Source organism: Typopeltis vanoorti, chromosome 15 (genome assembly GCF_054136105.1).
Source record: "Typopeltis vanoorti isolate ZY-2024b chromosome 15, IOZ_Tvanoo_1.0, whole genome shotgun sequence".
NCBI classification, from domain to species: Eukaryota; Metazoa; Arthropoda; class Arachnida; order Uropygi; family Thelyphonidae; genus Typopeltis; species Typopeltis vanoorti.
Genome location: NC_143563.1, coordinates 36,161,616 through 36,188,374, shown reverse-complemented (window position 1 = coordinate 36,188,374; position 26,759 = coordinate 36,161,616). Strand labels below are relative to the sequence as shown.

At 36.3% G+C, this 26,759-nt stretch overlaps 1 protein-coding gene across 1 annotated transcript; it reads right to left on the bottom strand.

Moving 5' to 3' along the window:
- Positions 1 to 9,027: 9,027 nt before the first annotated feature.
- Positions 9,028 to 21,646, bottom strand: LOC150098621 (uncharacterized). The gene is made up of 10 exons (XM_090405671.1): positions 21,571 to 21,646; positions 21,191 to 21,233; positions 20,327 to 20,415; positions 18,884 to 18,974; positions 12,966 to 13,020; positions 12,748 to 12,803; positions 12,478 to 12,538; positions 12,109 to 12,229; positions 11,921 to 11,995; positions 9,028 to 9,368 (listed from the first exon to the last, which is right to left on the bottom strand). The coding sequence occupies exons 1-10, from the start codon at positions 21,634 to 21,636 to the stop codon at positions 9,297 to 9,299; spliced, it is 729 nt and encodes a 242-aa protein (XP_090261797.1). The 5' UTR covers positions 21,637 to 21,646; the 3' UTR covers positions 9,028 to 9,296.
- Between the last annotated feature and the right edge of the window lie 5,113 nt (positions 21,647 to 26,759).

Genomic DNA, 26,759 nt, shown 5'->3' with positions numbered 1-26,759 from the left:
TAAGGTTGACTTCTTTATTATAGCCAGTTACATGAAGATCTCTAGATTCTCACCCTGCTGTCAGTATTGAATGAGATGACCGACTGGTTGGGATCATTTACTATTGTAATGACACCATTCGTTCATTCATGAGATGAATTGATTCAGTATTTCTGTTCTGGAACTCCGGGATTAAAATGGTTCCTGCTATGTTTCCTTATGGATTAGTAAACATAAACACTGTTTTCATCGATACATCTGCAAATGTGAATATGTCCACTGAGATGCACGAATGCTGGTTGGTTGTTAGGAAACACGAAGAAGCAAGTAAGGCTATGAAGCGAGTATATCATAGTATATATGCTTATATACTACTGGACAGCCTCCCAGTCCAGAATATTTCATGTTCCAAATATGTCCATACCGACATAGAGATCACTCAAATTAGTATCGCTTTCGATGTTACATCTCGTTATTTCCTTGTATGAAATAACGTTTATGTTTATGCTAGAAATCTGAGGTCCATAATGCTCTCAGTAATATTAGCTATCAGTTATCAATACAGAACTTATCAAACAGTATATTACATTTTTGAAAATGCAAGGCCAATTAATATCTTTTGGATTTTCATTGCTTCTGATTTGCAAATTACATTCACTGATTTTCATTCAAAGTTAATGTTTTGTATCGCCAGGCAGTTTATTTACGCTATCAGAGTTTGATTTCATTAAACATCATCACCATTACAGAACCTCCATGAATCAGACGATTCTTCATAGGTCTACTCGAGGTCGCATAAAGTCTGTTGTACTATTTTTTTAAATTCATTCAACGTCTATTGAATGAATCAAATTCTCAAATTCTATTATCAAATTCTCATCTGGTAATATGTTCCAGGCGTCCAAAAATTTATTTCCCAATCCTTACTGAAAGTCCAGTAATGGCTGCTTATCCTATGGAAATGTTTCTTACATTCGTTTTGTAAATAACTCTTCTTGAATTTATGTTTTTCTGTCATATCGTTTCTCCTTCTTTTGTATGAGTTATCAGACTTTGCAGATTACTCTCTCTCTCTCTCTCTCTGGTAGCTTGCTTTTCACATTCTCCGTGTTATCTTATTTACTCATCTGTTTACTCCAAGGTCCTTCTCGAAATCCAGGGGACAAGTTTCTGTGGACGCTAATCTACATGTCGTCTAATCAGGGATTTATATAAGTGAGCAATCTCCAACTCTTCAAGAAATATATCAGTAAGTTCTTTCTTTCTTGCCAACCACTAATGTATAAGATTAATATATGTATAAAATATAAATTTCTTACAGTTTACACGAAGTACATATAAAATATAAATTTTTTACAGTTTACACGAAGTACATAGTGTCGTCATTCTACAACCAATACGCTGAGGGCTCAAATTATGCTATGTCATAGATGTTTGTAAAACGTCTTAATTTGTGGGTCTCAAAATTTAAAATTTAGGACTTAACACTAAAATAACTGGCATTTCCACTGAATTCGTACACATTTCCAACTTAATTGATATAAAAGCCGATCTGATCACTTCTAATGTTACCCTCCACCCGCTTCTCATCATACACAAACAGCTTGAATATCTCCTGCAACTCATTGACATAAAAGTTGAATAGCAGCGCAACACCGGCAGAACCATGTAGAACTCCGCTTTTCATTTTCTACCTCCTTAATATTGCATATCCTATCATAAAGATATAGGCATATCTTCGGACAGTCAGTTGCTAATCTAGTTCATTAATCTGATATCTGAACTCATTCGTTGCAACTTATATATTAATTTGTCAGACGGAAAAGAGTCAAATGATTTTGTAAAATACAGAAAATCTCCGATATATATGCATTCCCCTCATGCTATTACTTTATTATAAAGTGATATCCATGTTGACTTTTTTATAAATAATCTTGCACTCATGAAATTCTTACACTGGTATTCTTTCTGATTTTCCCCAAATCCTAATTACCACTGAAGAAAAGCCAAAAGTCTGTAATTTGATGCTTCTACTTGACCACTGCCCTTATTCAATAGCTCTAATTTATTCTCTTTTCTCAAAGCATGGAAAAATTTCGTCCAGCTTTTCCTTTGTTGGTAGTCAAGTGTTTAGTTTTTTTAAATACTTCCCCACCATGTCTCGACCAACCCTGTAGGAAAACCTGGTTCTCCAGACTAAAATACTCTGAAAATGCAATTATTAAATAGTTCTTCAGTGTCCACCGACAACCATCTTCTCCACCCAACAAAGTTATTCGTCTACAGTCATTTCTCTTTCTACTGGTCGCATAACGAATGCGCCCCCTGCTCGACACATCACACTTTCTTTCTTTCTCTCTTTATATCTTATCCATGACCTGTTTTTCACTTGCAATTTGTCCCTACCCCCAAGTGGATCAATTAGTCATCCATTTCACTCCAGATCTATTTATCCTTCCCATCCTAGGAATGCCATTCATCACTGATGGTATCAAATTTTCAGGAGTGGCTTCCATTCACTATTAATCTTTTTTTCCCTTCAAATTCAGCCTCAAGCTACTTCATAAATACACCATAATCACCAGCTTTGTATTTCAATATAAATTAATTTCTCCCTGAGGTTGTCTCTTTTTTACTCATCCTCGAAATCAGGATTACATGATCGCTCCTAGTCAACTGGATAACATTAAGGATAACGATAATATTTTGGTCACAGCTTCATTCTCTGAGAATAGAACAAATCTTCATCATGTCTAGCTTTATTTTATTTTAATTAGAATCCATCCACAGGGAAAAAAAAGTGACTTATAGTACATTTCGCACCATGGATAGATCAACGTTATACAGTCCAGGATTTCGGTTCTGAAGAAAACATTAAACGTCCTTGAATCACTTCGGTCTTCCAATAAGCAAGACGGTCTATAAGGGGTTGAAAAATCACTTACTACCTAACACATTTGCAATCATCCACGTCAGAAACGGGATTCAAATTCACAGCTTATCGGGAGAAATGGAGAGTGGAAGAGCTATCCCCCCGGCCAACCAGACCTGCAACTGTCATGTGACGCTCTCCAGAGATTAATTGCAAATATTAATAGTCCTAAGAGAAGATTTTCTCTATTCTGTAAATGTTCTCCTTTATGTTAAATTTCGTTAGTTTTTTCCTCTGTAGATTAATTATTCTGATTTGTAAATAGTCTCTTGAGAGCTCAATGCCGAAATATCGAGATAAATTTAACAAAGGATTTTCATTTATTTAAGAATATTATTTATATATACGGAATTGTATGCATCAAGTTTATTGCAGAAAAAAAATTTAAAACTACTTTAATGAAAATCTTTGGAAGAAGATGATCAATGAACCATTTACTTTTTTTTTCTAAAAATCAGCTAAACTTGTGAAATTAATAGTTATTAATTGGTTTGTTTACATATAGTTGTGAATATTTCATTCCATGTTCCGATAGCTGAATTTACACTGCGGGTAACTCACATCTTGGATGCAATTGGCCAATAGACTGAATTGCGCATGCTCTAGCATGTGTAAGTGCTCAACCCAATGATATACAGAATTGTCAGTCTTGGAACACTGATGCTATTAACGGTAACTTGAATATTTTCCTGACACATCAAAAATGTCACAAGTTGAAAAATTTATAACAAGACATTACATTAAATGTTTTAAAAATTATCTAAGTACTTTTCTAAATAAAGAAACAAGCACACATTTCCCCGCATTCTTCGAAATGAATTTTTCTTTGCTATTTAAATACAAAGCGAATGAAGTGATCGAAAAATCGGAATAGTTGGTTCCTGTTCCTTAAGTCTGAACTTCGTGGAAAAATCCCTTGCTTTATAAGAATGAAAGAAACTAGCACAGTGCGCCTACTAAATACTTGTATAAAGGCATTCAAATTTTAAATAAGAAGTTTTCGGAAGTCAAAATGGAAGACTAAAGGCTTGAACACTTCCTCACCTAATATATATATTATAGGGAGAGGGAAGAAATTTCCTAAACGATGGCCTCAGATAAACCACACGAATGTTTCGCATTCGTGTTGTTCAGTGGCTCCTTGGATGCGATCTTCAAATAGCAGAATTTTCAAATAAGTTAACGTCTCTTCCTGATTAATAAGCTGTTTGATCGCTATGCGCTAATTACAGCAATTCTTTGTTTCCCAACTCTTTATTACGGTTACATTTTACCGACCTGGGAAGTTTGGTGACCTGTCCAAGTATTTGTGGGTGGCAAGCGTTCACTTGACGCCGGAAGGATTGCCAATTTAAATCCTTACGAAGCAGTTTCGCATTTTCTTCATTTCATTGGAGGCAACGCTACACATTTCACCCAATCGAAAGCTTGTTAATCTCTTAAAAGACTAATGTGACGCTATTCTTTACCTAGCAGAAAAGAAGGATCTCAATATACCTTTCACTTAACCCTTGAAGCCCAGCCTGGCTCATTGCTCCTGGATAATTACCCTGTCTGCAGTCCGACCAGCATAATTGCAGCGGGGACCGAAGCGTCTCAGAGATGCACTGAAAGCATTTACGGTAGCTCTCCGAGCGACAGATAGCGTTTAATGACATTGTTTTACAACATCACCTAATACGGCGACAATCCCCCCACACGACAATCGCCAACCCAGTCCCCGCGAGGGTCCAGCAGCCGCAGTGTATAGATATATCACCGACACACGGAAACTAAGGTGAAATTTCAGTCATGGAGACTACAGAAGGGCTGTAAACCACCTCGTGTAGCGTCGGTATTTCCTTTAGTAAATTTTAAGTGCATGAACTCCCCCCCCCCCCCTTCTGAGGCTCTAAGGAGTATCTCACTCCAAACTAACCACGAAGTAATATTCTAAAAATAGAAAGAACTGTAGTTGTACAACTTCTTTAGTACACACTTTTAGCTCAAACAGTCGTTAAAAGCCTAATGGATAGCCCAAGGATAGATATTGGAAGGCTAATACTATTTCACCAAATACAGTCTTTCAGACAGTCATCCCAGGGAACCTTCATCTACTCTGATATACATTATTCCTTAATTGACTACTCAGACAGATCTCGCAATATTTCAAGATACTCAAGTCACCATATTAACTGAATTTAGTGTTTTTTTGGATATTTAATTCTTAGCAATTACGTGTTATTTTAACTTGGAAGATCACGAAAATTTCTCTCCATCATTTTCACTTTAAAGTTCTGGAAGATCTGATGTAAAAGACACTGCTGACCATTTTGTATCTTTATATGTTAAGCTCAGTTTAGATTATCAAGTAACGGAAAAAAATATTGTATTATCGCTTTACGCGAAAACACCATTTTGTTTCAGAGTTAACTAAATCTTCATCCAACAAGTTAATGATTAGAATGATAGTGAATGGACCCACTGGGATCGTCACCAAAAAATATTAGTATTGAATCAAGTAGTTATTTCTATGGATATCGGATTCCAATCTTGTTTCCGGTTTTCTAGTTTTTCTTTTTTTCCCGACACATTACTTTCTCCGAACAACGGTTAACTTTATGCAAATCCATGGAACTACTGAATATTGTTCTCAAATCTGGAGTGATTCCCCTAGGAAATCGCGAAATTTTTGACTCACTACAGATCACGCAGTGCTTTTTATTTCAAAATTAACAAAACGATCGAGTGAATTATCAAAAATAAAAAAATAAATAAACAAATAAGACACCATTCCCAATTTCCATACTATTTAAGAGAACTTTCTGCAGTTATTTGATACTTCATAATTTATTATACAAATACGAAAGTAAACTAATAAGAAATACTGTTAGATAAACCTTTTGCGCATGTTACAATATTGTTTAGCCTTTAATGTTACTAGGTACTCTGATTGTCATTTTATGAGTTTAATTTCTATATAAAAAGTATCATTTCGTCTAGATGCTGGATGTATTCTAGTAAAACGTAAGACAATAATAGCATTTAAATCGTATTTCCATAAATTGTTTTGATATGTCCGTGATTAACACGATTATTAGTTAACAACCTGAAAATTTCTTACATAATTTTATTTTATATATCTTACTTATGGAATATGTATTTCTGGATTGTCTAATGTGATAATTATTTTCAAGAATATATAAAATATTGCCATTTTTATAAGTGAGAAAAAAGTTCAGGTGCAGTGAGGACAAGCAGATTTTTTACAGCTACGTGAAAAAATTGTAAAATTATACGATGACGACAAAACTAGTTGGCTTTGTCGAGTCCAGTGCGTATCCGGTATACGCACTGGACAAATTCTGGTGTCTTGCCTGGAGGTTGAGAACAACTAGAGTCGATTTGTCTCTTCCTCGCGAACGTGTTAAAACAAAACATTTTATTCGGTTTTATCCGACGTTAGCGGATGTTCTGTTCTTAAAAATAATACAAAAAATACACTGGCGAAGTTGCCAAAAAATGTCTTGAACCGTAAAGCAAAAAAATGAAAAGATTACTAATTTCTTTTCTTGTTCCATAGTTAACAAACTGAAAACGTAAGAAAATAAGTGGATAGGCTACTACTACTAATCGTATGATGATACACGGCCGTGAGTCCCCTTTTACGGGGAGGTACGGCACCATCTTAATTCCCCCAAATTTTATCCGGGCTCCGGAACCGGCATAGCTGATGAATCAGACCTATGGCTGGGTCAGTATTCCTGACTGTAATCCGTGTGTGTTCACTGGACCGATTTGCCTGCTTGCGGGATGAAAAACCCCAGATAAACTGGGGAAAAAACCCTGCTGTTCACGCCCAAGACTGGCTAACTTGGCTATGGTTGAGCCAAGTTAGCCGGTCTTGGGCTTGATCCTTAAACTCCTCTCGTCGTCGACGGGAATCGAACCTAGGACACTCCTTCCCTAGGAATATGGTCGCGAAGCGCATAGCCACTAGGCTAACCACGCGGACAGTGAAGAGGCTGTGTTTGTACATCATGATGATATCAGCGTCCATCAGCATGGAATGACTGACATTAGCAATGGCGAAGTTGCTCGGCTGCTGATCAAAAAGTTGCTTAATGGGCTACGACAGTTCTGCTTGGATGGTGCATTATGTAAGCGAAAGAAAAGAACTCAGATTAGAAAAGAAGATTGTCATGAGGATTTTCCAGGAATTGAGCAAACAATGAAGTTGTTTTGACGAAAGTAGATAGCAACAACTACTGTCTTCAAGAAAGAAAACGTTATCACACTTTGAACCTTTTTGAACTTTTGCAGTTAATTCTAAAATACAATCTCGAGAATTCGTTTCCAAAGATTGTAATACTACTGCGAATTTTCCTCACAATTGCTGTAAGTGTCGCTAGTTGTGAGAGGAGTTTTTCTAAATAAAATTGATTAAGAATTACCTACATTACTATGAAATAGATTTCGCCAATGTCACCGACGATTTTACTAACAGAAAAGCAAGAAAAATAACATTTTAGAATGTTAAAATTAAAGTTTTACTTCAAAAATAAACAGTGTCTTAATTTATTTCTCTATACGTCGTTTTGACGTTTTGTAGTATTTTTGATGTGTATGGAGAGGGGCGGCAAACTCAGGGATCGTCCCGGGCTGCAAAAGCTCTAGATACACCACTGACCACCTGCAAAACTTAGAGAGTTAGCGTCTGCTTAACTGGAAAAATCTTTGTGATTCCCAAAACTGCTTAATATATACTGATTTACAAACGTGAATAGAAACTTTTTCTCCAAATAAATCACTTACAAAACCTTCTTAAAATGCTATTTATTTATTTTTTGGAAGGGATAATTATATAATTAAAAAGAATGAATGCGTTAAATTTAAAAAAACAAACAAACTTTATTTGATAATTAAAGAAAAAAAGTTCAGAAAAATTTTAGCGAGAATGATTACACGACATCACATAAAATTTTATAAAACAAATTCATTATCATTTCCTTCAAAACTGACGTTCAAGAATTCCATTTTGCTGATGTGTGAATTAAAGTCGCCACTATATTTATCCTTTTTTGTTTTTAGGATTTTCTCATTATGTCTTATAACCATTATTACTGGCGTTTTTCTTTTGTGGAAATCTTAGCTCTTTTGCCAATCTTCATTCCATCATTCTCCCCATAAAACATCGTGTAACTTGAAACCGTATCCATGCCGGGAAGACTTGTCTGTTGAACGTTCTCTGCGATTCTAACCATTAATTCTTAATTATGTAGTTTATTTTTATACAGTGAAAATAATCTCTGAAGGGGGATGCGATTACATTCTTTCTTACATCAGTTTGTGAAACTGAAGACTCCATCTAAGAACTATGGTGTGCAAGAGATAAATGTATTTAAAACACCCATCAAAGATTTTATGTATTTTATTCTCTCTTAGATTCATAATAACTCTAAATAATGAACTAACATACAGTATAACATCTTTATGTGTATTAACATATTTAAAGATAAAAATGAGAGCCTCGTGGTCACAGCCGATTAACTGTACACCATATACATATATTTATATATAGCTGAAAAGTTTGTTTGAATTTTTTTTTTTCATTTGAAAACTCACAGAAATTCAAAGTTTAGAGAAATTAACACACCATTTAAATTTATGAATTCAGAGACATTTCCAAATAAAATAATTAATTATGTGCTTACAATTTTTTGGATTTCCGAGATGGTGTATTTCTGACCTGTGATCTTTAATTAGCTGACCTCATGGCACGTTGACTTGGTCCACGTACACACACACTATCGATTTTTGAACTGTTTCAATTATTCATATTCCAGAGACGTAAAAATGAAAATAAATATAATAATCGCAGGCGATTTGTATATTTGATATACTTTCTGTGCGTTTTCTTTAAAACCTGACTCTATAATAGTTTTATATAAAATCAGATTTTATTGATGAAAAAAATATTACTTACGGTAAATAAAAAATAAATAAACAAGTACATTTAGGTCGTAGATGAGTAACAGCGTGGGAACTGCAAGCTGATGAAAAACCAAAACTCCTGTACACTTAGTTATACATGCAAAACCTTCAGTGGCATATTTTCGGATCTGTTGCATTTTGCATCTTAGTTTTTATGCCATAAACCTGCCATCTGTACACTATGAGATACAGTCAGTCACTATAAAGGAATTAGAGCACCTTTTTCTTTATTATTCCATTTAAACCTGGCATCACTTAGTTGCTCTTGGTCACCAGCGACCAGCAATCTCTTTTTTTTCCGACTATGACATATAACAGGAAGTGCATTTATAAGGAGGAAGTGACGCCATTATCATCACAGTTGCAGCTTGAGAACCGAAGAGACCATGGAGGCAATGGAAAATTTACATATTTATAAATGGATCCTACGGAGGTCGGTAGGAGAAGTTATAGTGTCGCACTGTGGGCATAACCGCTTTGTACCCTGAAAATAAATATTGAACAATGGATATAGATGCATACAGATTACATTTAAATGGGAAATATTACATAACACTTTGAGAAATTATATATTTACACATGCTTTCATCCTGACCAGAGCAGGCCTTCTAGGAGGATGTAGCCAATGAATTCCGACAGGATTTTGAAAAGCCATTAATATGAATTTTGTCAAACAATATTTATAATCGATTATCCACTCTACATAAGAAAGCTCCTTATAGAACGCCTGTTCTGATTATAATAATAATAATGAGAGAATTTCCTCTCTTTTTTTAAAGATTGTAATCCTAAATAAATGAAAGAAAGTGGAGATATTTCATGATAGTCGTTAAACTAGTCTATACACACACACACACACAGTCGACATTCCACTCCCTCCCTCCCCAAATTGCACTCATATGACGATAACAGCCAGGAAGCAAAGATAGTGGAGACGTGTGCTGTACTGTTCATTCGAAGTTGCCGATCGGCATGGGCAAGGGACGTAGTCTCACGGACTTCGAGAAAGGCATGCTTGCAGAATACTGGTGGGAGGGGGTGGTAGTATCCAGGAAACTGCCAATATTGGATGTAGGCGAGTGTTAATGTCAAGGTGTTTCAAGAGTGGAAAGGATACTTAGCAGAACTGAAGTCGCCAGCGCAAGAATAGGGTTTTGTTTGGTTTATTTTGATTTATGCCGAAGCAACTCAGTCTATGAGATCAGTGTTATTATGTCGGTTAATTGCGTGTGTTCTATGGACGGTTTGCCTACTTTACGGGATAAAAAAACCTGAGTTTTAGATTATAAAAATTATCTTTTTTGAAGTAATATGCTTGAAAAACTTACAAAACTGAATACTTGTAAATTTTTTTTCTCAAGCGCCAAATAATACTATGTATTATTTGGCGCTTCCAATTTTGTAGAGAAAATGCCATTGAATTTTATGTGGCAGGTGTAGGTATATTTTTTCTGATGGACAGGCGACAGTTTTAGATATCCCATGATATCTAAGAGTAAGATGAATTACAAGATAGATTCATAGGAGTTGCCAACAGCAATTTAGATACCTTGTGCTGTTGAATTATCCGGAAAGATTTTTATGATGACAGACCGCAATTCTTAGATAGCACTTTTGCAGATCTAATCTTCACATTGTAGCGTTTGGGTAAGATCTGTCCAGTGGATATTTTCCCGGCTTATTTTCATGCAGGTGAGAGGAACTATTGCTCAGTTATGCAGAACATGTTTCTATGTTTGGACATTTATATTTGGAGACATGTTTACGTGGATCATAATAAGGAGATTACTTATGCTATATATTGTCATAATCTCTGTTATTGCAGTAGTTAATTTTTATGATCACATATGAGGAACTATCTTGTTTAATTTTACTAAAACCGAAAATTGCTTGATGGATTTTGAAGATTCAAAATACGACATTTTTTTTACGAATTCATGGAGCGATACGCACTTTTATCTATTTCTTAAAGCTAACGCTGATCTTAAAAGAAAAACATGAACTTCTCAACCAGAAATTATTTATAATAGCGATGACTCACTCTTGCAAACACGAGGTGCGAAACTGTGTCTAGTTTTCAGTCTGTTTTAGTTCAGAGTTCACATTTCGTACGACTGTAGCGTGTTAATGGCTATCAACAGCAGATTAAAACTGACAACAACTTTTCAATACGAATACGAATATTGAGCAGCGAGCTTGCAGAATTTAAATACGAGAGAAAAACGTGGATGTAATTAATGAAGTAATTAAATTTCATTTTTCACACTGAAAAGGCGAGTGAGTGCACATGGACGGCCAACAGTGAGCTATTTCGATGTACAATATTGAAACTTTCTTTGCAAGAAAGGGGGGGGTGAGGGGGAAGGGAGATATTTAATGGTCACGTGCAATCATTCAAATTTCCTTTTCGACATCAAAGAAAAGGAAAGTGTTCGGTAACGCAGGCACGTTTTCCTGACACGATGTTGATTTTCTTGGGAAACTTTAGTTCTGTTAATGTCTTGTACAAGTTGTCCGCTGATTAGCGTAATGAACCCATTAGGCCCGGCGGAGCCTCATTGCCGTCACTTACGCCGCAAGGACACGTAATTAATGAAGCACACTTATTTAATATGGGAAAAAGCCGCCTTCTTGTGGATGTACAGAACAAAATTAATAAATCCCCAACAGCTGACTGGAGGCCATACATCATGCAGGTAAGTCCGTGTGCACTTCACGCGTAACTAATGCCGCAGACATGTCCCTCCGTAGAGGGTTGGGGAGGATGTGGTGGCTCTTGAATCCAACCGAGGGGGCTTTCTCCGGAGGTTTGCAGATAAAACGAGTGTTTACAAGAATTATAAGTTTTCCTGGGGGGGGGGGGTAACAGAATATCTATGTTGCTATGACAGCCTCATTCAGGAACTATGTTAGTATTTGATGTTGAGTTTATATACGGAACTGGAGAAACTATCCCTATCTCGTGTCAGGAAAGAGGAGTTAAGACTTCATCATACCCTTCCTGACTTTAGTTTCATTAAAGGTGGTTAAACTTACCAATGACTTCAACCAACAGCGCTCACAGTGAACATGCCAACAGCAAACAGATACCACAGGCTTCTTGTATGGTTCCTAGAAGACAAAGAAATACCATTTAGCCACTGGGTGTGTGTGGGGGGGGGATGGAACGAAACAACAAAAAATAAGGAATGCTATTAAGACTACGCAGTTAGGAGAGTACTTACAAGACAAACGACACATTTGACATCGATGGAGGCACAGGACTTCCCTTGCGTCGGGTTGTGACAACGGTTTAATAATCCCAAGATATACCTCGCAGGCGGAAACGGCGTAACGTCTGCCGGACTGCAATGAAATAAATCATAAAAATTAACTATAAACAAGAAGCACGATGCTGTAGCAGTCTCTGTTGAAGTCAGTCTAGCATCATAAGTGCATTTTAAAAAGAGAGTTTAGCCGAGTTTAAATAGAAACTATGTTCAGGGCTGTTTGGCTTACTTATTACAACCTTCCAAATTATAAAATATTCCTAACAATGTCATATTCGTATTCTACTCACATAAAAGAAAGAGTCTTTAAAATTTCTTTCGTACCTTTTATATCCTCCACATGTTGTCTCTGTACTTTGTTCTTCCGTCAGTGCGTTTAGAGAATCTGCAGGTGAAATATTAGCAAAACCCATGAGAAAAGGTGAATAAATATGCTGATAAAAGATTGCAGTTTACAGTGACAATGGTATATCTTCTTGATCATGCATGAAAACATCTATACTCTAAAACACAAGTCAGCAAAAAAACCTTCCACTAATATAAACACCTTTTATAAATAATTATTTTTGTTCGGTTAATAATAATTAGACATACCAGGAGAAAAAATGTTCCTTTCAGCACACATATTTCTGTGGCAGGGAGACGTATTACTGAACATTAATGGTCAAGGAATCAAAATATCCACATACACAGTAAGGGGGGAAAATGAAAAATAAATCTATTATTATTTATATAAAAAAGAAAAAAAAATAAAAGCATTGATAACGTAAAATGGGTTACTTAAAAAAATGTTCATTCACATTAAAGGATACATGTCTGAATTGTGGTCTACCATTCCTTCTTCGGATTGGTGAGAAAGTTGCTGAACTGTAAGTAGTAAAACAGTTTTCCTAAGAAACTGATTGACAAATAGACATCTTAAGCAAATTTTAAATTGCCAGTATGACACAGAATATGATTAGGGTACCACTGGAAACTAAGTTTATGCGAATGTTAATCTCGATCGATAGCAAATAGTCTAGATGCAGCTATAATGTAAACTTGTCATGTCCTCTCTCAAAGAGCATCTTTTTCATGATCTTCACCTCTGACAATCATACCCAAATCCTGAGGCAAGATGAAATTTGTCTCAGGATCTGGGTATGATTATCAGAATTTTGTCTCTCTTTTGATCTAGGAGTTTCTTTTTCTGTTTTTATCAAGCAGGTCGCGAAGTCAATGCGACAGTTGTTTTGTATGGTTGGAAATCTACATTTGATTCCCAAATAGAACGCGGATTGACCTTCACAAGGCCTTTTTTTTTATTGAAAATAAAGCTTAGCCAGTTTCACATCGGGTTTTACTAAAAAAATAAGATAAAATAAAAACTAACTGCAGAACACACACACACACACACACGCGCGCACGCACGCATTAATAGACCAACGGATCAATCAAATAGTCTTCTGAAAAACTACTGTATACAATTTCCACAATTGCTAGATATCTCCCCCGCACATTATGGAATATTCTTTTCATATTTTACAACCTTTCGTACATTGGTACTGTGGGTGGAGACCAAATTTGAAATTTCTTCAAGCTACTGCAGGCTCAAAATAAACTGGTAGTCCTCACGCTGGGCGTTAAAATTCATTTTCCACCCAAAGGTGTTCATAAACATCCATGTCCTCTGTTGTTGCACTCCCGACCAACTATCTATGGGTTGGAGAGTGAAAGCACTATTTCAGCCAACTAGAAAGGAAGAATATTTAGAAAAAGAATTTTCAGAAAATCTTTCTGAAAAGAGAAAGAATAGTTATGCACGATCTCTATCTACACCCTATTTTATGAGCAGTTTTTTCTATTTTATGTTTTTTCGTGAGACTTTTCCTGGGCTAATCAGCTGAGTTGGAATTTACATTCTCTTGATTCTTTTAACACGGACGTCATTCAGTCATCGTTCAGTATACAGCCCAGTTTCATTCTCGGCAAACCATCTTCTCTTCGCCATTTCTATCTATATTCCAAAATTGCATTTCAACACATCACAAGGATTATAAGCTTTATAAGATTATAAATGGTGAAATAGGATGCTCAAGAATTCACAGTACTTCCAGAGGCGAATCCTGACTTACTTTAAAAGTGACCCATATATATATATATATATATATATATATATATACAGGGTGTCCCAAAATTCACGCAAGATTTAAATTTAGCGCCATTTGTGCGGTAAAGTGTTGCCAGCGAGAAAAAAAAGACAGCGTGTCAGCTGACAGTTCAGGGTTATTAAAAATGGAGCGCTACACGAAAGAACAACGTATTTTCATTGTTGAGCAATATTTTAAAAATAATGAAGGTTTTTTCCCGAACAAAATCATCTTCAGCGATGAGGCTCATTTTCATCTTGATGGCTTCGTTAATCGACACAATTGTCGCATTTGGGGTTCAGAAAATCCACGAGTGATTGTTGAGAAACAAATGCATCCACAACGTGTCACTGTTTGGTGCGGATTTTGGGCTGGAGGCATCATCGGTCCATTCTTTTTCTTCGAAAATGCGGCTGGTAAGGCAATAACAGTTAATGGTGCTCGCTATCGCGACATGATAATCCAGTTTTTTGTGCCTAAATTGCAAGATATGGATGTGGACGACATGTGGTGTTAACAAGACAGTGCCACATGCCATACAGCCCGAGAAACAATTCAATTACTGCATTTCCTGGTCGTGTAATTTCCCGTTTTGGTGATCAGAATTGACCGCCTAGATCATGTGACTTAACGCCGTTGGACTTTTTTCTTTGGGATTTTTTGAAGTCTAAGGTTTATGCCAACAAGCCCACGACCACCCATGCCTTGAAGGAGGAAATTGAGCGCTGTATCAACGAAATTCAGCCACATTTATGCAAAACGGTCATGGAAAATTTCGACAAAAGAGTGCGTATGTGCCAGCAAAGCCGTGGAGGCCATTTACTCGATATGCTATTCCATGCATAACCCTATACTGTATACTTTATGAATCAATAAGAAATTACAATTTTTAATTAAAAACCTGTTTTCTATCAAAATTACTTCTTGCGTGAATTTTGGGGTTCAAATTTATTTTATTATTAATTATTAATTTATTTTTAACAATAATTGTTTTTTTATTAATTCAGTTTATATTGGTATAATGAAATATAAAGTCAGATTCCATCTGCTATATCATTAAATATTCACAATTTGTTTTCACTCTAATTTCTTTTGAGAGTGAGGGGATTGCCCGTACTGCCCGGATCCTTTGCTGACGCCGTCTTTCAATTTCTAATTCACTACACAGTAAGTTTTACAACTTTTGAGTGCGGGAATCTTTTAAAAAAGATATATGGATCATTTTAATGTTGTATCTAATTTTACATGCTTGAGAGAGCTAAAGGATTCAGAGTTAAAGAAATAAAGTTTTGGACCAACCACGTTGGAAATTCTGGTGCATATTCAGTCTCCCATACATGCGAAAGACACTTTTAGAAATTTGTTTTATGTAGACTTTATTTTGTATTTCCTTTAGGGATGATATATGGTGTTTTTAAAGGACCGTAATGAATTAGTTCCAGCCATGATGAAATTTAGGATATCGTGTATCATCATCACCTTTGATGAATTAGTGTTATCACCTGCGCACCATTTTCTACTTCTGATCACGTGACAAATATCACTCTCTTCTTGTTCTTCAATTGTCAGTTCAGCCACAATTATTTTGTATTCAATACGTTTGCTACACGGGAGGTGTGCTTGTGTGTGGGTAGCTAGGAGGAGTATTAAACATATTTCATCGATTAGTTAGGCCACGTTTGTGTGTTTGCTAGTTACATCATCGTGGGAAGGAGAAGATATTAGTTCTACAGAAGACACATCTAAGGTGAAATTAGAACATACTGAAAGGTGTGGTCAACCAAACAGACGTTCTGCTGATAGTACCTCAATAGAAGTCAGTTCCGCCTGGCGCGAGCAACTAACCACGCCTCGTCAAGCACATGGACAGATTCATTCCCGACAGATGTTATAGTATTTTAACAACCTACGGGGGGGAAGGGGATGCAAGGGGGGGAATAAGAGAGCAACAGCAGCAACAACAACAACACTGCGCAAGCACCCGAAAACAGTATCGCGTTTCTATTCATCGGCGAACACACGTCCGGGAAGGTTGTGCGGCTCCTTGGACTCGATGAGGCGCACGTAGCGTTCTATCTTTTCGCCGTTAGGAAACACACGCGTTCAAATAAATTCTCATAAATTACACAGACAACGGGATGGAAACCTGCTCTGCGGAAAGGAATGCGGAGACTCCTCCGGTTCGCAGGGGCTTCCCGCGAGCTTGTTATTGCTGCTTCGTTGATTTGTACCTTGTCACAACTGGTTCAAGAATGCCTCCAGGTTTAATATCTGACTCGTCGTCGCGCTGCCGCTGGCAATTTTTAAACGGCCGTAATCGAATCTCTGGAAGTGTAGCGTAGCGAAGCGGCAAAAATTGGCAGCAACGGCTACATCATCACTTGTCGCTATGGAAACCACACTGGTCTCGTGCCACGCGGAACCCCGAAAGTAGCGTAATAAAGTGTGAAAAGGGTCGCAACCTTTAAACGTGCAATCACATCAATGGAAGGGATCCCCACCCCCACCCCCACCCCTACGGTCGTGTTATGAAACGGAATACGGCCTCGCACTGACTGAACGCTTTTAATCAAGAACGATGCTGGAAAAGCTCATCTTTTCGCCCTTTGCCGACGCTAAATTGTCTTGATGGTGTTAGTCGAGGGTAATGACAACCGCTCCGCAGGGGTGGGTCTGCCGCTTAGCCCTAAACCAAATCAGATCTTCACTTGGAATTTAGATCCTTTCGCAATAATAAGTTCGGAACGCGTGGATTTAATTCCGGTTTCTTAGAGACGCAAAACTGAGGAGGGGGGGGGGGGAACTGACTGTACAGACACCGAGAGGTAGGTCGCAAAGTCAAGAATTAAAGCTAATTTCAAGTTAAAAAATAAAGGAGGAAAAAAAGGTCAACCGAAAATAAAAAAGATTCCTCTTAATTTCGTTTGTGGTCTGGAGACGTACGTAATGAAACAAAAAAAAAAAAAAAAACGAGTGCATACATTAAGTAGGCTAAGTCAAACCTATTAATAAAATTAGGCAAATTCTAATATTTTTCAGGATAATGACAGATCAAACAATTGGATTACGTTGCACTATTCATAAATGGAGAAGTGCTCATATAATCATTCATTCATTTTCCTGATAAACTTCCTCTTGTTGGGCAGCTTCCTTTGTCATAGTCTGCGTTCTTAAAAAGGGTCTATACTTGGAGTATTTCCAGATCAACAACAAAAACTGCTAGTACCGCTATAGTAGAGAACGCAGGAATATTTACATTAAACAAATACACTCAGCATATACTCCTTTACATTTCGTTTTTTCTTCATTCACTTATCCTTATAAATTCAACTTTGTTATCCCCTCTCTCCAGTGACTTATTCCATTTAGAAATTCTGACCGCAGAGCCTTAATTTTTTTCACAAAAAAGAACTTGCTTTTTGCTACTTGACATACTTTTATGGATTCTCACTAGGAAATGTAAACCAATACTACATTTGTTCCGTAAGTAGGACAGGGTCTTTTGTTTATTATTATTTTTTAAATTTTATTTATTTTTACATAATTCGGAAACCAAAGTTCTAGAGATCAAAAGTGGAACTTTTTTTTTCAGACCTCCAATAAGCGGGCTGTAGTCTCACACCGGGCAATGAAATTCATCTCCTGCCTAAAGACAATTACAAATATCCATACTGAAGGCTGTGTTTGATCCCGCAGTCTTTTGGTTGGAAGGTGACTACAATTTTTTATGTGAATTCCACCACGGGCTTACTAATGGTTAGATAATCTTCTTCTGCTCTAGAGACCGACATAGGACTTTTTTTCAAGCCACTTCAGGCCTCCAATAAGCAGCCTGATGTTCTCATAGCATGTGATGAAAATTATCCACCATCTAAATACTGTCCTAATATCCATGCTATTCGAACTTACAGCGTTTTGGTTAGTTTGCGAATACGTTATCTACAAGATGCTATTTTACGCATTTAATCGCCAGCTACATTCCTTGGAAAGTATCTATTAGGATTGCATTTATCTATGTGTGCAGACAGATGAAACTAATTACCTAAAATATAAAAATAGTTCAACAAAGAATGCACCATAATATTAAATTATGCATTATTAATGTGATATAAAATATTACGTTATGATGACTAAACTTTTTATAATAATAAAAAGTGAAATTTACATCTATATTGTTAAAAAAAAGGTCAATCAAACTCTTCATATTATCTTAATACATACTGCTCATATTAGTTCAGAAGGTTCCCACTTGTAAAGTTGGGCGCTGACAACTGACTAACATAAATAAATAAAATTAGACAACATACATAATTGACTGGAAGGCAGTTAAAATTACATTTAGAGTTCACAGATTTATTATTTATTTTCGTTAACTTCTAAAAAAGCATGAAGTTTTAAAAATAAACTAGATTATTTATTTGCTAACAAGTCTAGAATACGATAATTAATATTCAGTATTAAAATTGTTTGATATGACCATGTTCATAACAGATTTAATAGTTTGCTTGTATTAATAGGTGATTGTAATTAATATTGCAGAACACCGAATTAAATATTAGAATTCAGAGGGAAAGATATATATATATATGTATATATATTACCGGTTAATTGAAGCATCAACATTGATTTCTGGTTATCTTGTGGTGAGCTGCCATTTTCTCCATTAACTGTCTTGTCGTCTTCGTCCTCCTCCTATGAATAATTAAAACACCCAGATTTACCCTCCGGCGCAATTACAGAGGTAAGTCTCTTCTGTCATGTGCATAAACATAATGCATTTCAGATCAAGGACTCTACGCTCTTAGCATTAGAACCACGCTTGCCTAGAACCACTGAGCGGTCATTTTGTTATCAAAGCCAAATTCCAATTTAGTAAACATTTTTCTTTTATTAGTTGCTTTCAAAAGAACCTTACGTTCATTTCTGATGTGTGTGTGTGTGTGTGTGTGTGTGTGTGTGTGCTTCCACCCACGAAAGGTTATTTTCAAACCTATAGTACATTTTGTACCGTGGTTTGGGCTAAGATTTTTTTTTCTATTTTTATCATTTTCTAATATTTTTTTCGTATTTTTAATTTTTTACATAATCCGGAAACCCTTCTCTAGAGACCAAACATGGAATTTTATGAAGCCACTTCAGGCCTCTAAGTAGCAGGACGGTTAATCAGCCGCCCTTTCATTATCCAAAAGTATACAGTTTAGAAGGTCAAGTGTTTGGCTCGAACAGTCATTGGACTAATATTCAAAAGAATATCGGATGAGATAAAACATGTTCACAACATGGATTCTAGAAAGTGTAAACGGACATAACATTGGATGATTCAACACTAGAAATTCACTCAATTGGAACTGCATCAAATAAAATCCATGGTGAGAGACGTATACAATGCAACATTTAGCGTATCATACAAAATTGAATTAAAAATATCGTACTCTTCGTGAAGTTGCGACATTTACTCTTCGGGTCAGAAAGGCTTGGGTTCGAATCCCATGTAGATCGCAAAGAATCTTAATGAGTTTTTGAACTGATGGTCACCTGGCCGATCTCATAAGACGGTAGCAGATTTTTTCCCTCCGGGAAATTCTGGAGTTTCATTCAAAGCTTACAAATATATCTGAGAACGCACGCAGTTATACACCGGCCTGAAAATCTAATAAGCAAGAACTAATAGATCCAAATTTGCTTCGCTAGAAGGAAATTAGACATATCCTTTGGAGAGGAACAGATATTACTAGTACAGAATACTATAGGTATCCATCGATATAATGTAACCAAGGGTGATGGACTGTGTAATACACACAGAGCTAGGAGGTTGTTTTCTGGAGTGGAATTTTACGGGGGCGTGGTTTCTTTGTGACGCTCAAAATGACTGCCATGGTGGTTTTAGCAGAATGGTTCTCCTAAAACTATTTCTTTATGAACTTTATAGATGACAAAGAGCCGAAGAACTTGATTTCTATCCGAAAAACTGGACTGTATAGTTTAACAAAACAAACCATAATCTTGTGTGATTTTAGCATGAAATTACAAGAAAGAATACTCACCTTTGTCGTGCACATTTGCCTTGCTCTGTGTACCTTCCACGCATGTTTGGCCTCTTCTAGAGGTGACTTTTTAGGTCTCGCGCTGCGAGCTGAAAAATTAATTCCAACATTAATATATGCGTTTAGATCTTTCTGAACAATTTCATCCAATACTTTTAATAACATTTTAATATTGTGATAAGCATTAGGTTAACAAATTATCATAAATAAAGCACTCTCCTAGGAGCTGAATGATACGATTTGAAAAGAGAAAAAGAGTTTATGGGTTTCTCCTCTCCCCAATTGTGCGCTTATCTGTTCTCAGCTTCTTTCGACAAAGAACTTGTTATCCTAATATGAACCGAAAATGATCATATTTTCAAAGTCCTAATCGTAACCACCTCCGCAATCTCGAATAACAAGAATCTGTCGAGTCACTGCACGCGTTTAAATTTTTCATTAAATATGATAAATGGTTAATATAAGGAAACGATCTTCAGGATAACGGGGGTCATTTCTGTCACCTGTAATGGCTGTTATTATAGTTTGTGTTTATATATTGTCGGTGTTACTGCAAACCTCATATTTAGAATCACCAGCGTTCAAGTAAGAGTTTCCTCTTGCCTTCCCCCACCTTTTTTTTTTTAGATGTCATTACATTGATAAAGTAATCTGAATAATAAGAAACAAAAATAGCATCATGTTGTCTAGATGAGTTACGAAAACAGGTATTCGGTAGATTAATACAACTCTGCGAAAATCGCGACTAGTTTAATTATAAAACATAAAGATTCTTAAAACATATATAGATATTATTAGCTACATATATAGATACATTTATAAATGACACGAAAATACTTTATGAGTAATATTTAGAATGCCTACCTCCAAGTCGGTTGAGCCTATTCGACCTTACTCTCATGTAACTCTGCAACAGAAAACGCAGTCAGTTATATTGTTTATCTGTCTTTCCTTCTACCTGCTAATTTATAAATAAGCTAATGGACAGTATTCATTCAAATATATAGCTATACATACAGGAGATAGACAATTTATTAAATGATTCAGCTGCAGGTACAGTGGAGGATTTGTTTTTCACATCCACTCAGTTTTCATGACAAGAATAAGTGCGTTGATCACCTTTGTAATAAGAGCTGAATTGCATTCCATTTACTATGCGAGTGTATCTCGTATATTGTCCACCTCCTGTTCTGTAAATGCAGCAAAATACAGCAAACACTTCGGCTATTTCTTATCTTTCTCACCTCTTTTCTGAATTCGGGACATCTCTTTTCCACGTCTGGATATACATTAAATCTCAAGTGATCCATCCCCGTTGGTGAAACCTGAAAATAAAAAGTACCACTTTTATCGGACATCGTCTGTATTTATATGAATGACTCAGTGAATTTTAATTTGACAACTGATCTCAATAAATGCTTTGAGAAAAGTGAAAAGTCTACTATAATTTGAACCGAAGATTCTCATGATGAAGATACCATCAAAGTTAAGAGCATATCGAAACTTTTTCTTAAGCATATGCAACTCTTAAAACAGTTTTAAGTATTACACTCGCTAAACTGTCTGAAATCACAATTGCAATTGTAATTTCGGAGAAGGTAAAGCTGAAATGAAAGAAGAAAAGTAAACGAACCAATAAAGTATAAACAAGACCAGGGATATGATGGCGTGCTGGCCGTTTCGCAAGGAAAAAAAAAAAAACGTGATTGAACAGTGCAAAACTGACTATGAGTTGAAAACTCCTATATATTGCTTTATCTAAATAAAATCAGTAAATTAAAATGGAGATGTCTTGACAAATGTAACAACGAAAAAACATCGAATTGCAATAAAATACTTCTGGACCAAGCCGAGTTACATATGTGCCAGTAGTACAGGCAGACGGATGAGCAAAATGAATCTAATAGAGAATCCGCATTTAGGGAATTACACCTTAAAAAGAAAAATGGTATTTCCTTAGCTAGGACTGCAAAATGATTTTCTTTCTAGCTGGGCCTGAAACTTAATCGCTGTGTTCTGTGCTAAGATGGGGAAAAGAGTTAATAATTTCTAATTATCTTGTGAGCTATTAATAACTCAGTTCGGTGGCTACTGTAGACTAAGAGTGTTGTTAACCTCGTAATAAATCAATGCGGAGCTTTGTCCCTGGGGAGCGGAGGCGAGAAAAAAAGTGGCGTTTGTGGGGACTCTTAAAATTTATCATCTCGTTGCACATTTCTTCAGCATGTTAGTCTTAAAGCCCGTCACAGCCAAATAACTTGGCTAAATATAAGCTTTATTAATACTCTGATATGGTGGTTTATCCTATCTACGTAGTTTGCTATGTATGCAATCGCGCGTGTTCTCCGGCTGGCTTGTCTACTTTTCAGGACGACAAATCCTGCCGCTAATTCACTTTCAGTTAAAAAGTCCTGATAAATGTTCCTCGTGTCCTCGAAGAGATTTTGAAACAGATCTTTTCTAATTAAAGGGCGTCGTGATACAGACTGGAACAGGGGATTCTTAAAATGAAGTCGCACGATATTAAATACTGAGAACTTGGATATTACGACAATCGCCTCGACTAAGAAGACGAAACCGGACTTCCTGTAAATTGCGTTTTTTAATTATTATATTTTTAATGGGCATCCCACCCGAAAAGCTTGTTGGTAACCTACAGCACACCGCTTTAGAGACTACTTCAAGCATGGTGTCTCAAATACCATTCATACGTTGAAGATTTCTTCAACATATCGATGTTCCATATATTAATTGCTTTAGAGTTTTCTGAGTTACGGAGGCTCTTCTTACGGAGCCTCCGTGGCCCAGTTGGTTTCCACGGAGCTCTTTAGATGGAAAGACCTGGGTTCAAATTCTTCTTTGACGCGAACCTTTATCAGGGCTTTTCATTCAAAGGTGAGTTAACCGGTTTCATACGCAAGCTTTTTCTCCCCGAAACTCAGGGTTTTGTTTCTTCAAAACAGTCAAACCGGCCCGTAGACACACACAGACAGGATACTAACTGCTAGATGGAAGAGATTAGAGCCTCACCATCTTACCTTTCTACTGCGCATTTAAGGTACAGATCCATAATAGTCAACCTCTTGGATGGAGATGATACTTGACAAGAGAGGAGAGGATCTCTTACGGATTCGAGGTAGCATAACTCGGATATGAAGTCTTTGCTTTTAGTTAATGGATGAGTTACAAGAATAAGTGGTCAAGACCATCGTTTTTTTTTACAAAGGGTAATCTGTTAGGCAATGGATGGTGATATCTATCTAATTCCCTCCTGAGTCAGTTCCAATTAAGGACTGCAAAATATCGTCTTTTTAGTTTTGAACTTAGCCCTTGTGGCTGAACCGCTGCACACGCTAGCCGTGTTATTGGTAATAATGGGTCAAGTAATTTTATATGAACCTGAGTATTTTAGTCCTACGTGGGCACCATTTATTGGCCTGAACACATTTCACTTACACTCAGTCTTGATCCTGTGCATTTTGAGTGCGAATATCGAATGACTGCAATTAAAATAACTGTTAAGGCAGAGTATCGTACTTGCACTTAAAAAGAGATAATCCAATGCATTGCTCAAAAGATTAAGTTGGCTTAAAGATTAATATAATTGATCTATTGAATTGTTCTATTCAATAGCATTGCTCTATTACAGCATCACACAGAGTATAAATAGCATTTACTTACAAAAGCATAATAACATTCAATGAATTTTATCAAAAAAATTATAAAATTCAATGAATCTGAACCTCTTCTCCCTCCATCCCTGATACTTTACTATTTTTGCATGCATTTTCGTTGTTGAGCAGTGAAATATTTACGCGCAGACTAAAAATAGACGGCTGCCTACGGCGGCGAATTATGCAGGTGTAAAATGTGTTTTTATAAAATTACTGTATATTTTTAAAAACATAATATTAGGTTTACTTATTAATTGATCTGAGAATAAGAAAAATCATATAAAAACAGTGCCTATGCCAAGAAGTTAAATCCGGTACTCTTGTTTAGGAAAGAGACTCTCATCTCCTCAAGGCCTTTGTTACAACAATCTGAAGATAGTACAATGACTCATCAAAATTATTATTATTATTATTTTTTTTTTTTTTTGGGTCCGTCAACTGCTTCTATCCTCCAGCATCAGTTCTCCTCTTAATGGAGATAGCTAAAGCATTCCTAGGATTTTCCTTGGATTTCGGTATCTGTGTTCTCTCATTTTACTTTTCTCTTTATCGCTATATTAACTTTATTGCTGGCTTCAGACCCTTATAATATCCAAAAACAGGATTTTTTTTTGTAGGAAACCATTTAAAGTCGAAACCATATATGCTGTTTAGCAATCTCCTCATACTGTTTATTGGAAAACAGCAAATTATTATAATATTTCATACGTTTTTATGACTGTCTTATCAGAGACAGCAGAACACATGCACATACATTATATTGTGAAGTGAGTAAGTAGAAGTAAGACAAGCATGGAAACATGTGCAATGCAAGAACAAAGAGAATGCCTTCGCGATAAGGTTTATCAGAAATGCTGTTATGAACGATCTACCGACATCTGGTTTGTGTTCCATGAAAATTAGGCATGTTATGCAGTTCAGGAATTCTTAGTAAAGCAACATTCCCGTGATTGCTTAATCATCATCATATTGATCAGATTTATCTTGCTGCTACTTCTTCCCTCTAGGTCGATGAGCACTTTGTAGGGAGAAACAATTTCAAGACGTCATGGTTATTCAACTAAATACGACACTGCCGCCATCCCCAAAGAGCTGAACTGAACAATGGAAGGAGCATTGGAATCATTGCATGCAATTCAAATAATACTTGGAAGGAAATAACACCAAGTAAGCTGTATACGCTTTAATTTTCTTACGAATCCTGATCTGAATATTTCTGAATTTCTAATATTTCGCTTTTATAACATTTTCATTCGTAATGATGTTAGGGGATGCTGATCTAGACTTCATTAACGACATCTGCTCCTAGAAAAGCATTCAGTTTTTTTGATTTACCAATCAGACACACCGAGTCTAGACATCGCGCCACCTTCATTAAAACTGTTTTACATTTTAATAATTTTGTAGCTTGCTCCCCCTTAATGTCATCAAAAATCTATTTTCGTTTTCAGTGTTTCACAACATTCAAACACTGCCTTAATTAACACAACAAGTTCCATACAGACTCTAAATGTCATAACTTTATCTCCGAACAAAACCATTGTGATCAATCCTTTGTGCGCTCTGTAATAAAACCAGTCTCATTTCTTTATTATCTTGCATAGTATGCTTTCTAATTTCTTAAGGAGATAGGCTTTGTTGTTCTTTTTTAAATCTAAAACTATACATTACTTACTGACTACTCTTTAAAATTACGGTGATTGAAAATAAATTTGAAGTTGGCTGAGTAGATAGAATATCTTCTCTCCAACAAATATGTCGTAGATTAGAATAACACTTCGGATCGGAATGTCTTTAGATGAAATTGAATTTCATCTCCTGGTGTAAGACCACCACCCTACTTACTGGAGATCTGAAGTGGCTTAAAGAGGTCTCATGTTTTGTCTCTGTATTATATGATCCTCTCCCGCTAACCGTCCTAATGTAAGATAGATTTACAACATTTTATCCGAAATAAGAAAGTATTTCACTTTTCCTTTCCTACAAATTTCGCACCTCGCTAATGAACTACAATCTTAAATTCTGTATTTTTTCTCAGTCTTATTTTTTATAACATTTAAATCAACTTGTCTGAATGTTATAAATTTTTTATAACATTTAGACAAGATGGGATTTTTCTTAACCACAATTTTTCTTTGCATAAGACATATTACAAAAGTCGTCTACTCAGCATCTAAGAAATTACGTTTTCTCCCCGCACTCGTCCACTGTTAAGACTCATGCAGTAACTGATGCCATCCCTTTTACAGTTCAAATCAAAACTCGGAGAACAGATTTTTCTTACTGTTCTTTAACTACTCTGTTGTTTCGTTTCGAACCATTTCCCTTTCAGTTTAACATCTCTTTTAACAATGTCTCTTCTGTACACCCAACTTTCCGACCATCCTCAGATCCGACGTTGTTCAATTATAGTAATTAGTATGCTATACATTAACAGGTAAACCGGCCCCATGAACACACACACACACACACACACACACACACACACACACACACACACACACACACACACACACACACACACACACACACACACACACTACAGCCATAAAATAGGTCCTCCCCCACCCCTAACGTCAGGCTGGTTGGGGTTACTTAAAGTCGCAGTATGTAATAGCGGACCCTGCGCCTGCAGGATAAAAACGCTAGAAAGAATGTGTGCTATACATTGAACACCTTCGCTCATGCTGAGGATTATCACGAGCACTTTATGCAGGCCACATAAATATCCATTTTTTAATTCAGCGTCTGAAATTTGG